This window comes from Rattus rattus, chromosome 5 (assembly GCF_011064425.1).
Source record: "Rattus rattus isolate New Zealand chromosome 5, Rrattus_CSIRO_v1, whole genome shotgun sequence".
Taxonomy (NCBI): Eukaryota; Metazoa; Chordata; class Mammalia; order Rodentia; family Muridae; genus Rattus; species Rattus rattus.
In genome coordinates this window covers 69,485,935-69,506,823 of record NC_046158.1, presented here as the reverse complement: position 1 = coordinate 69,506,823, position 20,889 = coordinate 69,485,935, and the positions used below count along the sequence as shown (strand labels likewise).

Here is a 20,889-nt window from a genome sequence, read left to right as displayed (position 1 = left end):
CAGACTGATTTCCAGAATGGTTGTGCCAGTCTGCAACCCCACCAACAATGGAGGAGTGTTCCTCTTTCTCCGCATCCTTGCCAGCATTTGCTGTCACCTGAGTTTTTGATCTTAGCCATTCTCACTGGTGTGAGGTGAAATCTCAGGGTTGTTTTGATTTGCATTTCCCTGATGACTAAAGATGTTGAACATTTCTTTAGGTGTTTCTCAGCCATTTGGCATTCCTCAGCTGTGAATTCTTTGTTTAGCTCTGAACCCCATTTTTTAATAGGGTTATTTGTCTCCCTGCGGTCTAACTTTTTGAGTTCTTTGTATATTTTGGATATAAGGCCTCTATCTGTTGTAGGATTGGTAAAGATCTTTTCCCAATCTGTTGGTTGCCGTTTTGTCCTAATCACAGTGTCCTTTGCCTTACAGGAGCTTTGCAGTTTTATGAGATCCCATTTGTCAATTCTTGATCTTAGAGCATAAGCCATTGGTGTTTTGTTCAGGAAATTTTTTTCCAGTGCCCATGTGTTCCAGATGCTTCCCTAGTTTTTCTTCTATTAGTTTGAGTGTGTCTGGTTTGATGTGGAGGTCCTTGATCCACTTGGACTTAAGCTTTGTACAGGGTGATAAGCATGGATCGATCTGCATTCTTCTACATGTTGACCTCCAGTTGAACCAGCACCATTTCCTGGAAATGCTATCTTTTTTGCATTGGATGGATTTGGCTCCTTTGTCAAAAATCAAGTGACCATAGGTGTGTGGGTTCATTTCTGGGTCTTCAATTCTGTTCCATTGGTCTATCTGTCTGTCTCTGTACCAATACCATGCAGTTTTTATCACTATTGCTCTGTAATACTGCTTGAGTTCAGGGATAGTGATTCCCCTGAAGTCCTTTTATTGTTGAGGATAGTTTTAGCTATCCTGGGTTTTTTGTTATTCCAGATGAATTTGCAAATTGTTCTGTCTAACTCTTTGAAGAATTGGATTGGTATTTTGATGGGGATTGCATTGAATCTGTTGATCGCTTTTGGTAAAATGGCCATTTTTACTATATTAATCCTGCCAATCCATGAGCATGGGAGATCTTTCCACCTTCTGAGGTCTTCTTCAATTTCTTTCTTCAGTGTCTTGAAGTTCTTATTGTACAGATCTTTTACTTCCTTGGTTAAAGTCACCCCGAGGTACTTTATATTATTTGGATCTATTATGAAGGGTGTCATTTCCCTAATTTCTTTCTCGGCCTGTTTCTCTTTTGTGTAGAGGAAGGCTACTGATTTATTTGAGTTAATTTTATACCCAGCCACTTTGCTGAAGTTGTTTATCAGCTTTAGTAGTTCTCTGTTGGAACTTTTGGGATCACTTAAATATACTATCATATCATCTGCAAATAGTGATATTTTGACTTCTTCTTTTCCAATCTGTATCCCCTTGACCTCCTTTTGTTGTCTGATTGCTCTGGCTAGAACTTCAAGAACTATATTGAATAAGTAGGGAGAGAGTGGGCAGCCTTGTCTAGTCCCTGATTTTAGTGGGATTGCTTCAAGTTTCTCTCCATTTAGTTTAATGTTAGCCACTGGTTTGCTGTATATGGCTTTTACTATGTTTAGGTATGGTCCTTGAATTCCTATTCTTTCCAGGACTTTTATCATGAAGGGGTGTTGAATTTTGTCAAATGCTTTCTCAGCATCTAATGAAATGATCATGTGATTTTGTTCTTTCAGTTTGTTTATATAATGGATCACGTTGATGGTTTTCCGTATATTAAACCATCCTTGCATGCCTGGGATGAAGCCTACTTGATCATGGTGGATGATTGTTTTGATGTGCTCTTGGATTCGGTTTGCCAGAATTTTGTTGAGTATTTTTGCGTCGATGTTCATAAGGGAAATTGGTCTGAAGTTCTCTTTCTTTTTGGGTCTTTGTGTGGTTTAGGTATAAGAGTAATTCTGGCTTCATAGAAGGAATTCGGTAGTGCTCCATCTGTTTCAATTTTGTGGAATAGTTTGGATAATATTGGTATGAGGTCTTCTGAAGGTCTGTTCCTGATTTAACTTAGAAGTTATGGGGTTTTTAACTGGTTTATCCTGGTATCTGTCTAGGAAATTGTTCATTTACTGTAGATTTTCAAGTTTTGTTGAATATAGGCTTTTATAGTAGGATCTGATGATTTTTTTAATTTCCTCTGAATCTGTAGTTATGTCTCCCTTTTCATTTCTGATTTTGTTAATTTGGACACACTCTCTGTGTCCTCTCATTAGTCTGGCTAGGGGTTTATCTATCTTGTTGATTTTCTCAAAGAACCAACTTTTGGTTCTGTTGATTCTTTCTATGGTCCTTTTTGTTTCTACTTGGTTGATTTCAGCTCTGAGTTTGATTATTTCCTGCCTTCTACTCCTCCTGGGTGTATTTGCTTCTTTTTGTTCTAGAGCTTTTAGGTGTGCTGTCAAGCTGCTGACATATGCTCTTTCCTGTTTCTTTCTGCAGGCACTCAGCGCTATGAGTTTTCCTCTTAGCACAGCTTTCATCGTGTCCCATAAGTTTGGGTATGTTGTACCTTCATTTTCATTAAATTCTAAAAAGTTTTTAATTTCTTTCTTTATTTCTTCCTTGACCAGGTTATCATTGAGTAGAGCATTGTTCAATTTCCACGTATATGTGGGCATTCTTCCCTTATTGTTATTGAAGACCAGCTTTAGGCCGTGGTGATCCGATAGCACGCATGGGATTATTTCTATCTTTCTGTACCTGTTGAGGCCCGTTTTTTGACCAATTATATGGTCAATTTTGGAGAAAGTACCATGAGGAGCTGAGAAGAAGGTATATCCTTTTGCTTTAGGGTAGAAGGTTCTATAAATATCCGTTAAGTCCATTTGGCTCATGACTTCTCTTAGTCTGTCTACGTCTCTGTTTAATTTCTGTTTCCATGATCTGTCCATTGATGAGTGGGGTGTTGAAATCTCCTTCTATTATTGTGTGAGGTGCAATGTGTGTTTTGAGCTTTAGTAAGGTTTCTTTTACGTATGTAGGTGTCCTTGTATTTGGGGCATAGATATTTAGGATTGAGAGTTCATCTTGGTGGATTTTTCCTTTGATGAATATAAAGTGTACTTCCTTATCTTTTTTGATGACTTTTAGTTGAAAATTGATTTTATTTGATATTAGAATGGCTACTCCAGCTTGCTTCTTCCGACCATTTGCTTGGAAAGTTGTTTCCCAGCCTTTCACTCTGAGGTAGTGTCTGTCTTTGTCTGTGAGGTGTGTTTCCTGTAGGCAGCAGAATGCAGGGTCCTCGTTGCGTATCCAGTTTGTTAATCTATGTCTTTTTATTGGGGAATTGAGGCCATTGATGTTGAGAGATATTAAGGAATAGTGATTATTGCTTCCTGTTATATTCATATTTGGATGTGAGGTTGTGTTTGTGTGCTTTTCTTCTCTTTGTTTTGTTGCCAAGACGATTAGTTTCTTGCCTCTTCTAGGGTATAGCTTGCCTCCTTATGTTGGGCTTTACCATTTATTATCCTTTGTAGTGCTGGATTTGTAGAAAGATATTGTGTAAATTTGGTTTTGTCATGGAATATCTTGGTTTCTCCATCTATGTTAATTGAGAGTTTTGCAGGATACAGTAGCCTGGGCTGGCATTTGTGTTCTCTTAGGGTCTGTATGACATCAGTCCAGGATCTTCTGGCCTTCATAGTTTCTGGCGAAAAGTCTGGTGTGATTCTGATAGGTCTGCCTTTATATGTTACTTGACCTTTTCCTTACTGCTTTTAATATTCTTTCTTTATTTTGTGCGTTTGGTGTTTTGACTATTATGTGACGGGAGGTGTTTCTTTTTCTGGTCCAATCTATTTGGAGTTCTGTAGGCTTCTTGTATGCCTATGGGTATCTCTTTTTTAGGTTAGGGAAGTTTTCTTCTATGATTTTGTTGAAGATATTTACTGGTCCTTTGAGCTGGGAGTCTTCACTCTCTTCTATACCTATTATCCTTAGGTTTGATCTTCTCATTGAGTCCTGGATTTCCTGTATGTTTTGGACCAGTAGCTTTTTCTGCTTTACATTATCTTTGACAGTTGAGTCAATGATTTCTATGGAATCTTCTGCTCCTGAGATTCTCTCTTCCATCTCTTGTATTCTGTTGGTGAAGCTTGTATCTACAGCTCCTTGTCTCTTCTTTTGGTTTTCTATATCCAGGGTTATTTCCATGTGTTCTTTCTTGATTGCTTCTATTTCCATTTTTAATTCCTTCAACTGTTTGATTGTGTTTTCCTGGAATTCTTTCAGGGATTTTTTTGATTCCTCTTTGTAGGCTTCTACTTGTTCTCTAAGGGAGTTCTTCACGTCTTTCTTGAAGTCCTCCAGCATCATGATCAAATATGATTTTGAAACTAGATCTTGCTTTTCTGGTGTGTTTGGATATTCCATGTTTGTTTTGGTGGGAGAATTGGGCTCCGATGATGCCATGTAGTCTTGGTTTCTGTTGCTTGTGTTCCTGTGCTTGCCTCTCGCCATCAGATTATCTCTAGTGTTACTTCGTTCTGCTATTTCTGACAGTGGCTAGACTGTCCTATAAGCCTGTGTGTCAGGAGTGCTGTAGACCTGTTTTACTGTTTTCTTTCAGCCAGTTATTGGGGACAGAGTGTTCTGCTTTCGTGCGTGTAGTTTTGCCCCTCTACAGGTCTTCAGCTGTTCCTGTGGGCCTGTGTCTTGAGTTCACCAGGCAGATCACTTGCAGCAGAACAGTTGGTCTTACCTATGGTCCCGAGGCTTAAGTTCGCTCTCGGGGTGCTGCCCATGGGCTCTCTGTGGTGGCAACAACCAGGAAGATCTGCGCCGCCCCTTCTGGGAGCCTACATGCACCAGGGTTCCAGATGGCCTCCGGTGTTTTCCTCTGGAATCAGTAATGTGTGCAGAGAGCAGTCTCTTCTGTTTTCGCAGGCGTGTCTGCCTCTCTGAAGGTTTAGCTCTCCCTCCCACGGGATTTGGGTGCAGAAAACTGTTTATCCGGTCTGTTTCCTTCAGGTTCTGGAGGTGTCTCAGGCAGGGGTCCTGCTGCTCCTGGGCCCTCTCCCACGGGAGCCCAGAGGCCTTATACAGTTTCCTCTTGGGCCAGTGATGTGGGCAGGGGTGGGCAGTGTTGGTGGTCCCTTCCGCTCTGCAGCCTCAGGAGTGCCCACCTGACCAGGCGGTGAGGTCTCTCTCCCACGGGTTTTGGGACTCTTCATTTTATTGAACAACAAGAGATATTTAATTTCTTCTCAAGTGCATCTAGTAAAGATTTATTGGGAATAAAAGATCATCTACTGAGCATTGTGCACAGCTCACACACTTTCATTGATACTATTGTCATTGTCATTTCAGACCATGCTTGTTTAAAATATAGTACAGCCTATGTTCACAGACCAATTTCCATGTCACTTTTATAATTATTCAATAAAAAGTTTGTCAAACAATTACAATATGTTTCCATGATGGCAGAGTCATAGATATGGCTAGCACAAAATCAGCAACTGGAAATGACCTTATAAATAATCTGTAGTAATGTATAGCAATCTATTTAAAAGCAGATTGATGTCCACTGAGGAAGACTTTAAATATTAAATAACTTAGCTTTACAGTAGGTTGAGTGGCAATTTAAATTAGGAATGTTTGTCATGGGCTCAGATATTTGTACATGTGGATGTTTGCATTTTTAGGGTGTACATGATGTAATTTTTAAGACATGAGATCTTGGGGAAGAAAATATCTTCAACATAATTATAGAAGAAAATTTCCCTAAGCTAAAGAAAGAGATGCCTGTGAATACACAGGAAGCCTACAGAACTCCAAATAGACTGGACCAGAAAAGAAATTCTTCCCCTCACATAACAGTCAAAACACAAAATGCACAAAACAAAGACTTATAAAAGCAGTAAGGGGAAACGGTCAAGTAACATATAGATACAGACCTATCAGAATTATCCAGAGTTCTCAATAGAGACTGTAAAAGTCAGAAGATTCTGGGCACATGTTATACAGATTATAAGAGAACATAAATGCCAGCCCAGTCTACTATACCCAGCAAAACTCTCAATTAACATAGCTCAAGAGACCAAGATATTCCATGACAAAACTACATTTATACAAAATCTTTTTACAAATCCAGTATTACAAAGGATAACAGATGGAATTTCATTTTTCATCAAAGGAAAAATCTACCAAGATAAAATCTCAATTCTGAACCTCTATTCTCCAATTGCAGGGGCACCCACATTCATAAAAGACATTTTACGAAAGCTCAAACCACACATTTCACTGCACAAGAACAGTGGGAGACTTCTATACCCAATTCTCACTTCCGGCAATGGACAGATCATGGAAACAAAAACTGAACAGAGACACAGGGAAAGTTACAGAAGTTGCACAACAGGGATTAAATTAGCTCTAATGCCCAATAAAGGGGAGGTAGAACCTGTAGAGACCATATCTATAGGTTAGGCAAGGTCCCTGGTTTGGGAATGGGCCACACTCTCATCTCCAATTTTTCAACCCTGAATTGCTCCTATGGAAAGGAAATATGCAGACAAAGTATGAAGCAGAAACTAAAAGAGTGGCCATTTAAAGCTTGTCCCACTTGGGGATCCAGCCCATACACATACAGCCCCCATACCCAGACAATAATACTGATGCCAAGGAGCTCATGCTGAAAGGAACCTGATATAGCTGTTTATTGAGAGACTCTGCCAGAGCCTGACAAATACAGAGGCAGATGCTTGCAACCAACCATTTGACTGAGCATGTTGAGCCTAATGGATGAGTTAGAGAAAGGACTGAAGGAGCTGAAGGGGTTTGGAATCCCATAGGAAAAACAATATCATCCAACTAGACTACCCTAGAACTCTCAGAGAATAAACCACCAACCAAAGAGTATACATGGAGCAACCCATAGCTCCAGCCGCATATGTAGCAGATGTTGTCCTTATCGGGCATGATGCCCTTGTATAGGGGAATGCCAGGGCAGGGAGGTGGGAGTGGTTGGGTGGGTAGCAGGGCACCCTCACAGAAAAACAGGGAGGAGGGATGGAATAGGGACTTGTGAAAGGGAAAACAGAAAAGGGGATAACATCTAAAATGTAAGTAAATAAAATATCCAATTATAAAAAATTCAGAGTTTTCCAAGTATATGAGGAATCCTTGTTTATTTATACTGTCATAAGTTACACTACTCCTGTCAAAATTGTATGAGGAATATGATGAAAGGGAAGAAAATATTGTGGACCAATTCTAGCTGAAGTGATATAATTTAAACATAGTCTAGAAAATAAAAATTACAAGTCAGTAAAAAATAAAAATAAAAAATAATGGAAATATACTCATTTTTATTGCATTATTATATTTATTGATATATTTATCTATAAATAACCATGATTTCAATTCATTCTGCTACTATTTTTGCACATAATGTTCTGAGTAGCATTTTAATACCTGTTGTGGTTACTTAATCAGAGGGCTAATAAATATTATTAAGTTTTACTTAATCCACAATTTGGAAAGTCAAAGTGATTATCTTTGAGACATTTCCAAGACAAACATTAGTTGCATCATTGCATTTTATGCTTAATGAATTCCTTTGTGAAGCGGTTTAATTGCTCACTTATTTTGTCATGGGAATTTGGATACTAATGCTTTAGTTCCTAGAAACTCATGTGAGATTAATGTCCTAAAAGCAAGCCATAAAATGTCCTGACTTTCCTAGGAACTCAACCTTTTTAAGGGAAGTGTATTTTCCTTGAAGAACACAGAAGGTGTGTCAAAAATGGAAAATGAGAAATGCTATAATGGATTTATATTTTTTGTTTAAGTGTTATACATGTTTTCTGTTCAAAAATAAACTGTGGTTTACAACAGTGAAGGAGGAGGTGAATAAGAGAAAGGTAATCTGGTAAGTATTCTTATCACAATTCTCAGATATTGACAGTGGGTGGGACTGCATGATACAGTTCTCACAACACCCGTCTAGAAAACTGGTGAATGACTTGAACATGACTCCTGCCAAGAACATTTTTCATCCTCCTGTTGAGTCTAACAAAATCCTAGCAATTAATCTGAATACACTTAAAGTGTGATATCTTTAATACATTAATCCATATTATTAGATCCTGAGGCAATGTCTAAATATGAACACTTCAGAGTAAGGCATTATCTGTTAACTAAATAAATTAAATAGAGTCAGGCATGATGGAACACGCCTTTAATTTAATTTTTGGGACACTGTTGAAGGTAGAACTCTGTGAGTTAGATGTGAGGTGAGCCTGGGCTTTCAGTGAGCTCCAGGGCAACCAAATCTACATATGACACCCAGCCTCAAAACCACACCAAAAAAACAATGAAGGAACAAAAAAGGGACAGATTTAGATAGCAAGTGGCATAAATTTAATTTGTAAAATATATGGATTACTCCTTATTTTAACTTACTGGTATCATTACCTATTTTTTTTATAAAAAAAAAAAAGCATGTAGTAAGCCTGCAGGTGAGATTAAAACATTTAAAGAAAATTAGTGAAAGAAGTGTGACATTAAATCTGTAAAACTTTGAATCATTACATTATTGGTCCACTTCAATCGTTTTCAGATTATAGATAAACATCAGACATGGTAGATGTTTGGCCTGCTGAACATTACTTAGCTTCTGAGAAACTCACTGCAGAATGATTCCTAGTTTTAATTTTGTTTTATTTTATTTTGTGTTACTCATGGTAGTTAAAGAATTCTGAGGGCATCCTTTGTTCCTCACCTGGAAACTATACTTTAAGGAGAAAAAAACAATCCTTCTACTCTTTTGTTGACAGAAATTCTTCTGGACCTGAGAGACTTTCATCTACTGTAGCAATTGATGGGATAAAATACAGGAAACCTACAAATTTGTACACAGTTGTAAAACTTACTCTGAAGAAACCTTTAATGATGATGAAAGAGAACCAATAAAATTAAAAATAATTATCCATATTCAAAGAGCACTACAATGTGGTGATCAATATGAAAAATGAAATTTTAAAGAAGACATTATAAATTCCAATTTAGCAGCACACTTGAAAATTTGATATTATTCTTATTCTATGAGAATGAGGTAGATTGTAAATCACTTTTCTGTTGAATTTTAAATTTATCAGTGTTTATTCCATTTCTATTATACCCCGGCTGCAGAAACCAAATTTTCTACAAAGAATGAGTTTGAAGAATACCACTGTGAAGACTGAATTTCTTCTCCTGGGATTCAGTGATCACCCGGAACTCCAGAGTCTTCTATTTGCTGTGTTTTTCTCCATCTACTCTGTTACTCTGATGGGGAATATTGGCATGATCTTATTGATCACAGTCAGTCCTAATTTACACATTCCCATGTACTTTTTCCTCTGTATTCTATCCTTCATAGATGCATGCTACTCTTCTGTCATTGCCCCCAAATTACTTGTGGATCTGATTTCTAACAAGAAGGTGATTTCTTACAATGGCTGTGCTACACAGTTATACTTTTTCTGCTCTCTGGTTGACACAGAATCTTTCCTTTTGGCTGCCATGGCTTATGACAGGTACATTGCAATCTGTAACCCCCTGCTCTATACTGTACTTATGTCCAAGAGAGTCTGTACTCAGCTAGCATTTGGTGCATTCCTAGGTGGAACTATGAGTTCAATAATCCATACTACTAATACATTCCAGTTGTCATTCTGCTCCAAAGAAATTAACCATTTCTTTTGTGATATCTCTCCACTCTTCTCTCTGTCCTGCTCTGATACCTACACACATGATATAATTTTGGTAGTGTTTGCAAGTTTGGTGGAAGCTCTCTCCCTTCTTACTGTTCTCCTCTCCTATACGTATATTATAGTGGCCATTCTTAAAACAGGCTCTGCAGAGGGAAGAAAGAAAGGATTTTCTACTTGTGCTTCTCACCTGACAGTAGTCACTATTTATCATGGTACCCTGATTTTCATTTATTTGCGTCCCAGTACAGGACATTCAATGGATATTGACAAGATGACCTCTGTGTTTTATACATTGATTATACCCATGCTTAACCCCTTGATATACAGTCTCAGAAACAAAGATGTCAAATTTGCCTTCAGAAAAATTATTAGGAAGAATTTATTTTCTTAGATAAATAAAGATATGCTTCCCAACGTTAGCAAATTTCTTTGGATTTTTCTTCTAAAATTTGGAAAATTCAGTTGAATATTTTATTTCCCCAACTGTATTTATAATACAGGTTCCATTAAGAAAGAAATTCAGACATGCATGTAGCAGAGGATGGTCTTTGGGGGCATCAATGGGAGGAGAGGCCTTTGGTCCTGTGAAGGCTGGGTGCTACAGTGCAGGGGAATTCTAGGACAGGAAGTGGAGGGAGTGGGTTGATAGGTGGGGGAGCACCACCATAGAAGCAGATGGAGGGGGGATGGGATAGGGAGTTTATGACAAGGCTCTGCTTCATGACATTATGATGTGAACATTACCATCCTTTCTTTAAACACTAAGGACATCATCCTTCATATATCATTTGATATGGTAGCTGATAATCTCTTAAATAATGTTACACATGGTAATCTATAATGTTTATATTAACTCTCTGATAGTTGATATGCATGTGAATTTACTATAGCGTCAAACTATTATGTAATAAGATACAGATTTGAATCCATATCTGTCTCAAGGAACAATTTATTTTTCCTTATGTGATACGTTTTTGAAATACAAATGGAAACCTCAGTATAAATATTGGAGTCGGAAATTATGTATAGACTACTGATCCATTCATGGAAGAGTCTCTGGTTGCCTAAGGGTTAAAAACTTCTCTGAATCCAACATGATTATCACTATCTCTGTGCCTAATCACAGATTCCTACTAATTAGTCATTCAGAAATAAACTATTATAGTTATATAATTCAGCATATGGAATTTCATACTGGCATGTTGATTCACAAGCAAATAAAATTCTTTTTTCTAGAAGACTTAATTGGTTTTTGTTTAGGTGTATAGCTCAGTATTATGATACCAGTTTAACAAGACCAAGGTCATGGCTTCAACTTTTAACAGGTAAATATTTCTAACCCTGTATACATTAGTAGTACCAGGTTTTATATCTAACCAGCAAGAAAAATTCTTCAGAAAATGAGGCTTACATTTTAATGATATAAAATTCAAACATGATATATCTCTATATATTTGCAAAGGCAAACAGGAAACAGTCTCCCAAAATGCATTCACAGTACAAAGTCTTGGATATGTGATTAAAATTAATTACCACACTGTATAGATATCAAGTGGGTATAAAAAGTCCTTTTTAAAAATCTGTTGTTGATTTATGTTTTTTAAAAGTATTTTGTAATCATTTATATTTATTTCACCTGGTTACACTTAAAGTGGCATTTTTCTTTATGTAAATGATGTTTACAAAAGAAATGATGTTCAATGAACATAAGAGTTTAGATAGCATAATAGTCATAGGATGCTTCATGTTTCTTCTGAAACCCGGCTACGACTGTGGCTGTTATGTCACTGCTATTATGGAGCGTTTTGTTAGCTTTCCAACCAGTTAGCATGCTCATGATATAAACTCTTATGATTTTATATATTTCACTTCTGATTTCTATGACAATTTCTATGCCAGCTACCGTATTTTGTTAGACGGAGTGCATTCCTCTGAGAAATAATGAGGAAAAGTAATTAGCTATAGTTTCAAACCAGGTGAACTAAATAAAGCTTGTTACTCTAGAGCTTTGCAAATTCTGTGATGCGTGTGAAGACTGTTTGTAGTCATCCTGGTCCACTTCTCATTTTATTTAATTCATTTATCTCCCATGCTTCTCTTTCTCAGGATACATTCTCCCACAAGCTACCATCTACTCTGACAGCATCTAAGCTTTTCTAAAGAACTATCCTGCCTGCTAAATGGTTCCCTTCCATGCCCTTATTAAACCCAGTGAATTAGAAAAATACAAGGTACAAGTAACTTCTGAAAGGAATTTCCATTTTAATGGGAAATATATTTTTTATCCTGTATTGAAAACAGTAAGGTAAAATTTTTAATAAATCAGAAACAAAGAAGCAAGGTAACACAAATGAAAACTATATTTATAAAATTGTACTTCCTAAAAGCAGTTATGCTTCTATATGTATTAATTATAGACTGAAATGAGGTTCTTACTTCAGAAAAATGTTTGACCCTGAATCAAAAATTATTGTCAAGTGAAGTGAAAGGATGCTGTTGATGCCAAGGAAATTTTGTCAAATCTGTCTAGACATGAACATAGGAAATAAATACTGTATGTGAAAAGTCGGAACAACTCTGGTCCATAGGAAAACCAGTGAGTTTCAGAAACAGGAATATGGTATGGGAGTTTAAATAGCTGGAATATTTTATGGTCCTTAATCCCATATATTGGTAAAATCCATCTATGTTGTAACACTCCACCTCTCTTTCTTTCCCTCTCTGTCTCTTTGTCTCTCTTTGTCTCTCTCTGTCTGTCTCTGCATCTCTCTCTCTCTCTCTCTCTCTCTCTCTCTCTCTCTACACACACACACACACACACACACACACACACACACACACACACACACACACACACCGGTTTCCCAGTTTCCTCACCTGAAACATGTCTCACATCTCCCTTATAGCTTCATTCATATATATATTACATGACAATGGGACCTATAGACATACTGAAAACAAATATTGAACTAGAAAGTGCCATGTGAATAACTTGCTAAGGACCACTTTTCAAGAAAGGGGAATAATGTCCAAAAAGAAGAATGGCAGGCTAAATACCACAATACGATAAGGTACATTGAATGCCTAATTCAGAAAACAAAAGAAGGAATCACCACCCTTGAAAAGCAATTGCCTCTAATGTGAAAACAGGAATTCCACTTACAAATGTAGCTCTATAGGATATACAACACACAACAGCTGTATGCCTCTGTGCTTATGTGTTGTAAGGAGCTATCCAAACTTAACCTCCAAACGCATAACACTCATGTATTCAAAGACAAAGCAGAAGAAAAAGATATTGGGATTATTAACAGGCACAGGGTGTGGACCTACTGTACAGTCCCTGTCACACTTACATAGTTCTACCTATTCTTACTTGTTCTTCTTGATGTTTGTGAAAAGGAGAGAATTACAGAATGGAAGAAGGGGTTGCTTATGGACATGAACAATGCACATGAATCAAAACCTAGTGACATCCATTTATTTTTTTCAAATAAACAGATACTTTATTCCAGTTTTTTAAAAGGAGCACACACACACACACACAAGAGAGCTTATGGTCTGGGGGTGAGGCTTCTCTTAAGTGCAGAGATACTGCCCTGCTGCAGTGGGATGCTGAAATAGATGCTGGCCTTCGTGTTAGCCTTAGGAATCCACACCTGCCACTCAATGAAAAACTTACTGTGCAAACCTGACAGTCCAAGTCGGATCTGACTCCCAGGGAGATGAAAAGAAAGGGAGAGGCCCCACAGAGCTTTCCTCTGCTTTCCATGTGTGTCCTGCAGCTTAGGCACCATACACTCACACAGAATAACTAAACAACAAAACCTTGCAAAACCTATTTTACCCAACCCCATGTTTTTAAAATAAAATTTTATGTTTAACTTTTAACAAGAATTTATCCCTCCATTTTAACAAACCATTTTTGAAAGAAATGTAGTATGGTTGTTGTTTTTTTTTGTTCCTTAAATGTTCATTTTTTTCCATTTTTAATAAATAATTGGGTATTTCTTATTTACATTTCAAATGTTATTCCCTTTCCCGGTTTCTATGCCTACATCCCCCTAGCCCCTGCCAATCCCCTTCTACATGGGTGTTCCCCTTCCAATCTTCCCCCCATTCCTGCTCTCCCCCCAACAATCCCGTTCACTCGGGGTCCAGTCTTGGCAGGACCAAGGGCTTCCCCTTCCATTGGTGCCCTTACTAGGGTACTCATTGCTACCTATGCAGATGGAGCACAGGGTCAGTCCATGTATAGTCTTTGAGTAGTGGCTTAGTCCCTAGAAGCTCTGGTTGGTTGGCATTGTTGTTCATATGGGGTCTCGAGCCCCTTCAGCTCTTTCAGTCCTTTCTCTGATTCCTTCAACGGGGTCCTGTTCTCAGTTCAGTGATTTGCTGCTGGCATTCGCCTATGTATTTGCTGTATTCTGGCTGTGTCTCTCAGGAGAGATCTACATCTGGTTCCTGTCAGCCTGCACTTCTTTGCTTCATCCATCATGTCTAATTGGGCAGCTGTATATGTATGGGCCACATGTGGGCAGGGTCTGAATGGGCGTTCCTTCAGTCTCTGTTCTAAACTTTGCATCCCTATCCCCTCCCAAGGGTATTCTTGTTCCCCTTTTAAAGAAGGAGTGAAGCATTCGCATTTTGGTCATCATTCTTGAGTTTCATGTGTTCTGTGCATTTAGGGTAATTCGAGAATTTGTGCTCATATCCACTTATCAATGAGTGCACATACATTTATAAGTATTGCAATACTTATAAAATCAAAATAAAAATGAAATATTCAATCAGGGTATCTATTAAATTGCTGTATGAGTCTTATAAGTTACAAAACCACTTGATTATTTTTAAATGTTAGCTATTAAAATTTAGAAATATGAAGATCTTTTTGACTTTATCTCCTATATTTAGGCATAAATATTTCAGGGTACTATCCACATTTCTTCTTATTCAAATCCTCTTGTTTCAGTCCACATTTATTAGATGTGCTTACCACATAAAGCAAAAAGTTTAAAATCTTGTAAATTTTGTAGTTTTACCATCTCTTACTTGCTTCCTTGGTGTATAGGAAAGTGACAGCATTACAGAATGGAAGAGTGGGTTGGTAAGTTCATGAACAATGTACTCGGATCAAAGTCTAGTTGTATCCATTCCCATTGCAATTCTTATAAACTCAAACAAAAAGAAAAGTAGAATCAGGATCTTCATTGAATTCCTGTATAAGCCATGAATTTTCTAATTCACATTACCACTTGATTACTTTTAAACTTTAGCTATTAAAATTTAGAAATCTTTCCTTTTATCTCTTATTTTTAGACATAAATGTTTCAGTGCAATATATGTATATTAAAATTCTCTTGTTTCAATCCACACTTAATAGAAACATAAAGTAACATCACATACATTCCTATGATTTGTCCAAATTGACCCTAGATGAATACTTTTTATGGAATTAAGAGCTATTCTCTTTATAGTCACTGTTTTACAAATTATAACTACTCCATATATACTTAAACAATAAAGTACATAGTCAAAGTACATGGTATCACTGAAATCTTTTACTTGCAACAATCCTTTTTGATATGATAATCACAATGGAATTACATACTTTTATTTTTTATTTTTACATATCTACAATGTAGGGAATGGAGTGGTATTTATAGTATACCATCATTTTTATTTTTGAGCCAAGAATATTGGCAGTCTACATTGAGAGGGAAAGTTTAAAAATACAGAAAACAATGTACACAGACTAATGCCATTTAACTAGAGCTATTAGAAAGGTGCGTGTTAAATCAGAACTGGAAAGGCAAAAGTGATTGACAAGCTGAGTAAAGATGCAAAATGGAGATATTTGGGGCTAGGGGCAGCTTTGACAACACTGGTGCTTCTTGCTTTTCATTTCTTTACTTTTCTCTTAATTTTTTTTAGTTTATCTTACATTGTACAAATTCTTAAAGTACAATATAATGTGAGGAGCTTAATGTACATTACATAATCATCAAATCAGCAAGTTGTCATATTCATTACACACAAGGTTTAACATTCCTGTATGGTGGGATGGCCAAAATAATCTTTAGTTATTTTCAATTATGTTGCATAGTATTAATTGGTATAAGTTAGACAAATTTTTATTAAAAACTAAAAGCATTCTGCTTTATTTATTCTAAAAGTACAACATGAAATAATTATAAGTGAATAATGAGTGCATAGACATTTTAATACACAGTTTGAATAGAAGACACAAAACTTCTAATGTTACAGTATAAATACTCAACCTACTCCCCAGGAAATGCAATTTAAAGGCCTTTGCTATTTGTTCATCCCACTTCTGACTCTTCTATACCTTTACATATGTGACTTACATGGCCAGATCAGCATGTATGGTTCCAGATTCTGCCTCTAAAATTAATCATTTTATCTATAATTCTCCATTGTTTCTTAAAATGCAACTACTAAAATATACATTATAATAACCTCTGCTTGAGGCTTATACTTATATAATACATTATTTGAACATACAAGAATATTTGTATTATGTATTTATATTGAAATATGAATGCATATGTGATATATACCTGTTGACTTAAATGGAAATTCTACTTCTCAGGGACTTTTTTACACTGGCTTTAACATCCTTATTCCTGAGGCTGTAAATAAGTGGGTTGAGCAAGGGTATCACAAGAGTATAGAATAATGAGGTCATCTTGTCTTGATCTAGGGAATAAGCAGAACTTGGCCGGAAATACATGAAAAGCATTGTTCCCTGGAAAATTGCAACAGCAGTCAGATGAGAGGTACAGGTGGAGAATGCTTTGAACCTGCCCTCAGTGGAGCGGATCTTCAAGACTGATGAGATGATGTAACAGTAAGAGATCAAAACTCCAGAGATGGTGCTCAGCTCAATAAACCCAAATAGGGTGAATATGACTAGTTCATTAACCTCCGTATCTGAGCAAGATAATAATAGGAGAGGAGGGACATCACAGAAAAAATGGTTGATTTCATTGGACTGACAGAAACACAAGCGAAATGTCAATGTTGTGTGTGTCAAAGCGTCTACCATTCCAACCAGATAAACGACAGCCAGGAGCTGATAGCACACCACTCCGGACATATCTACTGCATACAGCAAAGGGTTGCTGATGGCCTTATATCGGTCAAAAGCCATCACTGCCAGCAGCACACACTCAGCATCTGTAAAAATGCAGAAGATAAAGAACTGCACAGCACAGCCAATAAATGGAATTGAATTGCTCTTGGTCATAAGGCCCACCAGCATCTTGGGCCCAACTGCAGTAGAATAGCAGATGTCTGAGAAAGAGAGGTGGCTGAGGAAAAAGTACATCGGTGTGTGAAGTTGGGGATTCATCCTTATCAAAATGATCATTCCAAGATTTTCAATAAGAATCATGAGATAAACAATTAGAAAAGTGGAAAATAAAATCACCTTGATCACAGGGTTATTGGTAATTCCCAGGAGAAGGAACTCATTGGCTGAACAATTCCCAACCTCCATTCTTCTTTGTTTTATAAACTGTTTTTCAAATAATCAAAAAGACAAGTTAGAGATTATTTCCTTATATGTCCAAAATATTGTCATGGTATATAATTATATTTTTCCTGTAAACTCTCTTTGAGAAACAATATAGATAAATATTCTTTTCAAAGAGACTATTATAATTTTTTTCTTTTCTACTAAGACTCTTTTTTAATGTCAGTTGTTAATATTTGTTTCTAAATTGTACATAGTTAACTCTGTAAGTTACTTATCTTGACAAATCTTACCCACTCTTAGAGACTGTATTAAAATAAATGAAATATTGACCCAGATTCAAAGTGATACAAAAAATAAAGAACAGAAAATAAGAAGATATATGCCAACAAAATCCATTTGTTTGATCAAAAGAACACATTCATTGCTTATAGAAACATAACAGAGTTCACACACTATTAATGTGTCTCCTACATTAATAAATGGAAATTCTTCTGATGATTTTCATCAAGGCAGTATTTAACAACAAAATATGTTTTGAAAAAATATTCTTGCAGATGTCTTCACAGCTTTACCAGAATTTTTAAAAACCATTTGTTAAATTTACCAGATTCCAAATTCTAAGTGGGAGAACATTTGGATAGTGAGAAGACATGATATCATACAATATAGAACAACAGATTCTACCAAGAACAGTGGCTTCTCATTTGTTTTTAGCTTTCAGTTGTATGTCTGCTTTTGATATGAAAATATTGGAATGTAGATAGAAATCTGATTCTTACTTTTTCTAGACTTAAATACAGTATTCATTCCATATATTCTATAATTACTATATATAAGACTATTTGGATGGTTAATTATAATATTATTTAATAAACCATACATTTACATGCACTTCATTACTGTAGAGTAATCTGAAACATAATTTACTGATGTCTTTTGATTAAAATATTTTCTTTAAAGTGCTTATACCAATAACAAGTGAGTAATTGATTCTCCCAGTATTAGCAAGAAAAGGTCATTGCTTATTATATTATAATGTATGTTTAAATGTATGAATTGCTCATTTACATATTAAACAATAAAAATTCTTCTATTTTTTCAAAGCAAAATGCATTAGTTAAGCATAAATTATTATTAAATAAATAATATAGGAAAAAAGGAAGAAAGAAAGAAACTAACATACCTGAGATGATCTTTCTGTTCTTATCAGTGACACATGAACTTTGTGGATGACATTTTATTTTCACTCTGAGACTTCTGGTATTTAAGTATGATAATCTTCTGCCTTTGATACACTCTTTTATTCATCAATGGTTAATTAGATTACTTGGTGATCTTTTCCCCATGAGATAATAGAGCAACGTCAACGAAAGTTGAAATTATAACTTGTTACATGTACTGTATGGCTTAATTAGATTAGCACAATTGATATTACTACTTCAGGTTAAATAAATGTTACAAAACAACACATTTCCTTTAAAAAACACAGAAATATACATGGTTTCAAAATTATCAATATTATAATTTTGGGATATTATGATAGTAATACATAGATAAAAATACAGTACATAAAACTACATTAAATCCAACTTATATATTAAGGTATTAAAGTATACATGTATTATTTGTAACCAAACAACTCTTTCATTCTTTTATTTAGGTATTCTAGTAACAAGGACAGGTACTCAGTTTAACGTATTGACAGATAATTATATCTTAACGTTATGAACACAGTTGAGTTTAGGCAAGGACTCTCTGGTTAGATTTAATTTATTCATAACATTCGTTGACCCTATTTTACTTACTTATGTAGCCTTTTCAAGATAGACCACTGTATTTCAATGTTATTTAGAATATAGGTTGATGTATTTTGATTGCTCATTTAAAATTAATTACTTCACATAGTCTGATAAAGATTATATGTTTATTTTATAAACATTTGATGTTTTATATATTTAAAATTGTGGGGAGGCTATTTCAAGCATATATATATATATATATATATATATATATATATATATATATATATATATCCTACTTACATGTTATTTGTTGAGAGAATCCTTAAAATCTACCCCTTAGCTATTATTCCAAGAACACAACACTATAGTACTGACCATGGTCCCTAAAGAGCCCTTGAACTTGATTCTTCCTATTTAAAAATTGAATCCTTCAGCCAACATTCCTGGCCATGGTGACTCCATTAGACATTCTGCTTTTGAGTTCTTTGTCTCAGATTTCATATAAAGGAGAGATCATATCGTACTTGTCTTTGTGTGTGTGTGCATGTGTGTAGCTTATTTCACTTACTATAAGGTCTTCTTGGTTCATCTATGTTGTTATAAATGTAAAATTATTTTTCCTTTTTATGCCAAGCTAAGTATAATGTCTCTGTTAGGCAGTGAAAGCAGTCCAGTGATTTAGGAGGAAGCTGGGATGGAGTATTGGAGAATAGGGAGTTTATTTTAAGTGTTACTTATGCTATTGGCAGAGAGGGACAATGGCATGGTGGGAGATTTCCAGCTTCAACATGATGTGGCAGATGAGGAAACCTCTTCTTACACACTTTAAGGGGTGATGATTGTATCAAGAGCTGAAGCTAGAGTCTTTGATGTGGCACTCCTTTAATGCAGATCCACTTTTCAGATGGCTGTGACAGAGGAGGGCTACTAGCTCAGGATCAATGCATAGTGTTCAATGTGGTAGCTGGTAGTTTCTATGAGGTGAGGCTCCCACAGAGGTCAAATTCAAACATTATCTTCTTCTACTCATTGTATGTAGATGCCAGATTTTCTTTATCTGTTTATTTGTAATAGATGGACACAAGTTGATTCCATATTTTGTTGCAAGAATAATGTCGCAATGGACTGTGGTGGTGCAAGTAGCCCGTGTAGAAATTGAGCACACTTCTTTTAGAGCATAGCCAGTGTTAAGATTCATGGTTCATAGAGTAATTCTGTTTTCTACATCAGGAGCAGCTCCCATGCATTTATACAGCTATACCAAATTACATCCTTAAACACTGTGTGGAATTTGCCTCTCTTATATATTCTTTTAATTAGTTAATTAATCAATCAATTGACATTCCAAATGTTCACCCTACTGTTCACTCTCTCACAGTCTTCTCCTCCATCCCCTTCCCTCTCCCCCCACCCTTTGATCTCTGAGAGGGTGAGGAGGGTGAGCTCTACCCCCTGGGAATCCTCTGACCTTGGTGCAATGAGTATCTGCAGTATTAGGTGCATCCTCTTCCACAAGCCCTACAAGGCACCTTTGTGCTTCATATGTGTCTGGGGCTAGGTCCATCCTGTGTATGTTCTTTGGTGGATGTAAGATTCTTATTTAATGTGTTGTTAATAAATATCTTTCTATCTAATATGGTCCATCAAATATTTATCTATCTCCATATTTTCTCAAGAGAAATACACCATAATTAAGCCATTGATAATTTATGTAGAGTAAAATTGAAAACGTAAATCTCAATCCTATACACAGATGATGAATGACCTTTAAAATCTATGACAACAATAGAGACACAGAGAGACTGACTATTTTGTAATATCATTTAAGAATATATCTTTTAAAAGGGTTTGAATAAAAACACTCTGCATGGAGAGAAAATGTTATTCTCAGAAGACATAGATTATTAAACAAAGA

The 20,889-nt window shown here is 36.0% G+C and overlaps 2 protein-coding genes across 2 annotated transcripts; one reads left to right on the top strand and one right to left on the bottom strand.

The window, feature by feature from the left end:
• Nucleotides 1–9,168: 9,168 nt before the first annotated feature.
• Nucleotides 9,169–10,122, top strand: LOC116900375 (olfactory receptor 5I1-like). The gene has a single exon (XM_032902123.1). The coding sequence runs from the start codon at nucleotides 9,190–9,192 to the stop codon at nucleotides 10,120–10,122; it is 933 nt and encodes a 310-aa protein (XP_032758014.1). The 5' UTR covers nucleotides 9,169–9,189.
• Nucleotides 10,123–16,320: 6,198 nt separating this feature from the next.
• On the bottom strand, nucleotides 16,321–17,268 carry LOC116900374 (olfactory receptor 5W2-like). The gene has a single exon (XM_032902122.1). It carries the CDS (start codon nucleotides 17,251–17,253, stop codon nucleotides 16,321–16,323), a length of 933 nt encoding a protein of 310 aa, XP_032758013.1. The 5' UTR covers nucleotides 17,254–17,268.
• Nucleotides 17,269–20,889: the final 3,621 nt, after the last annotated feature.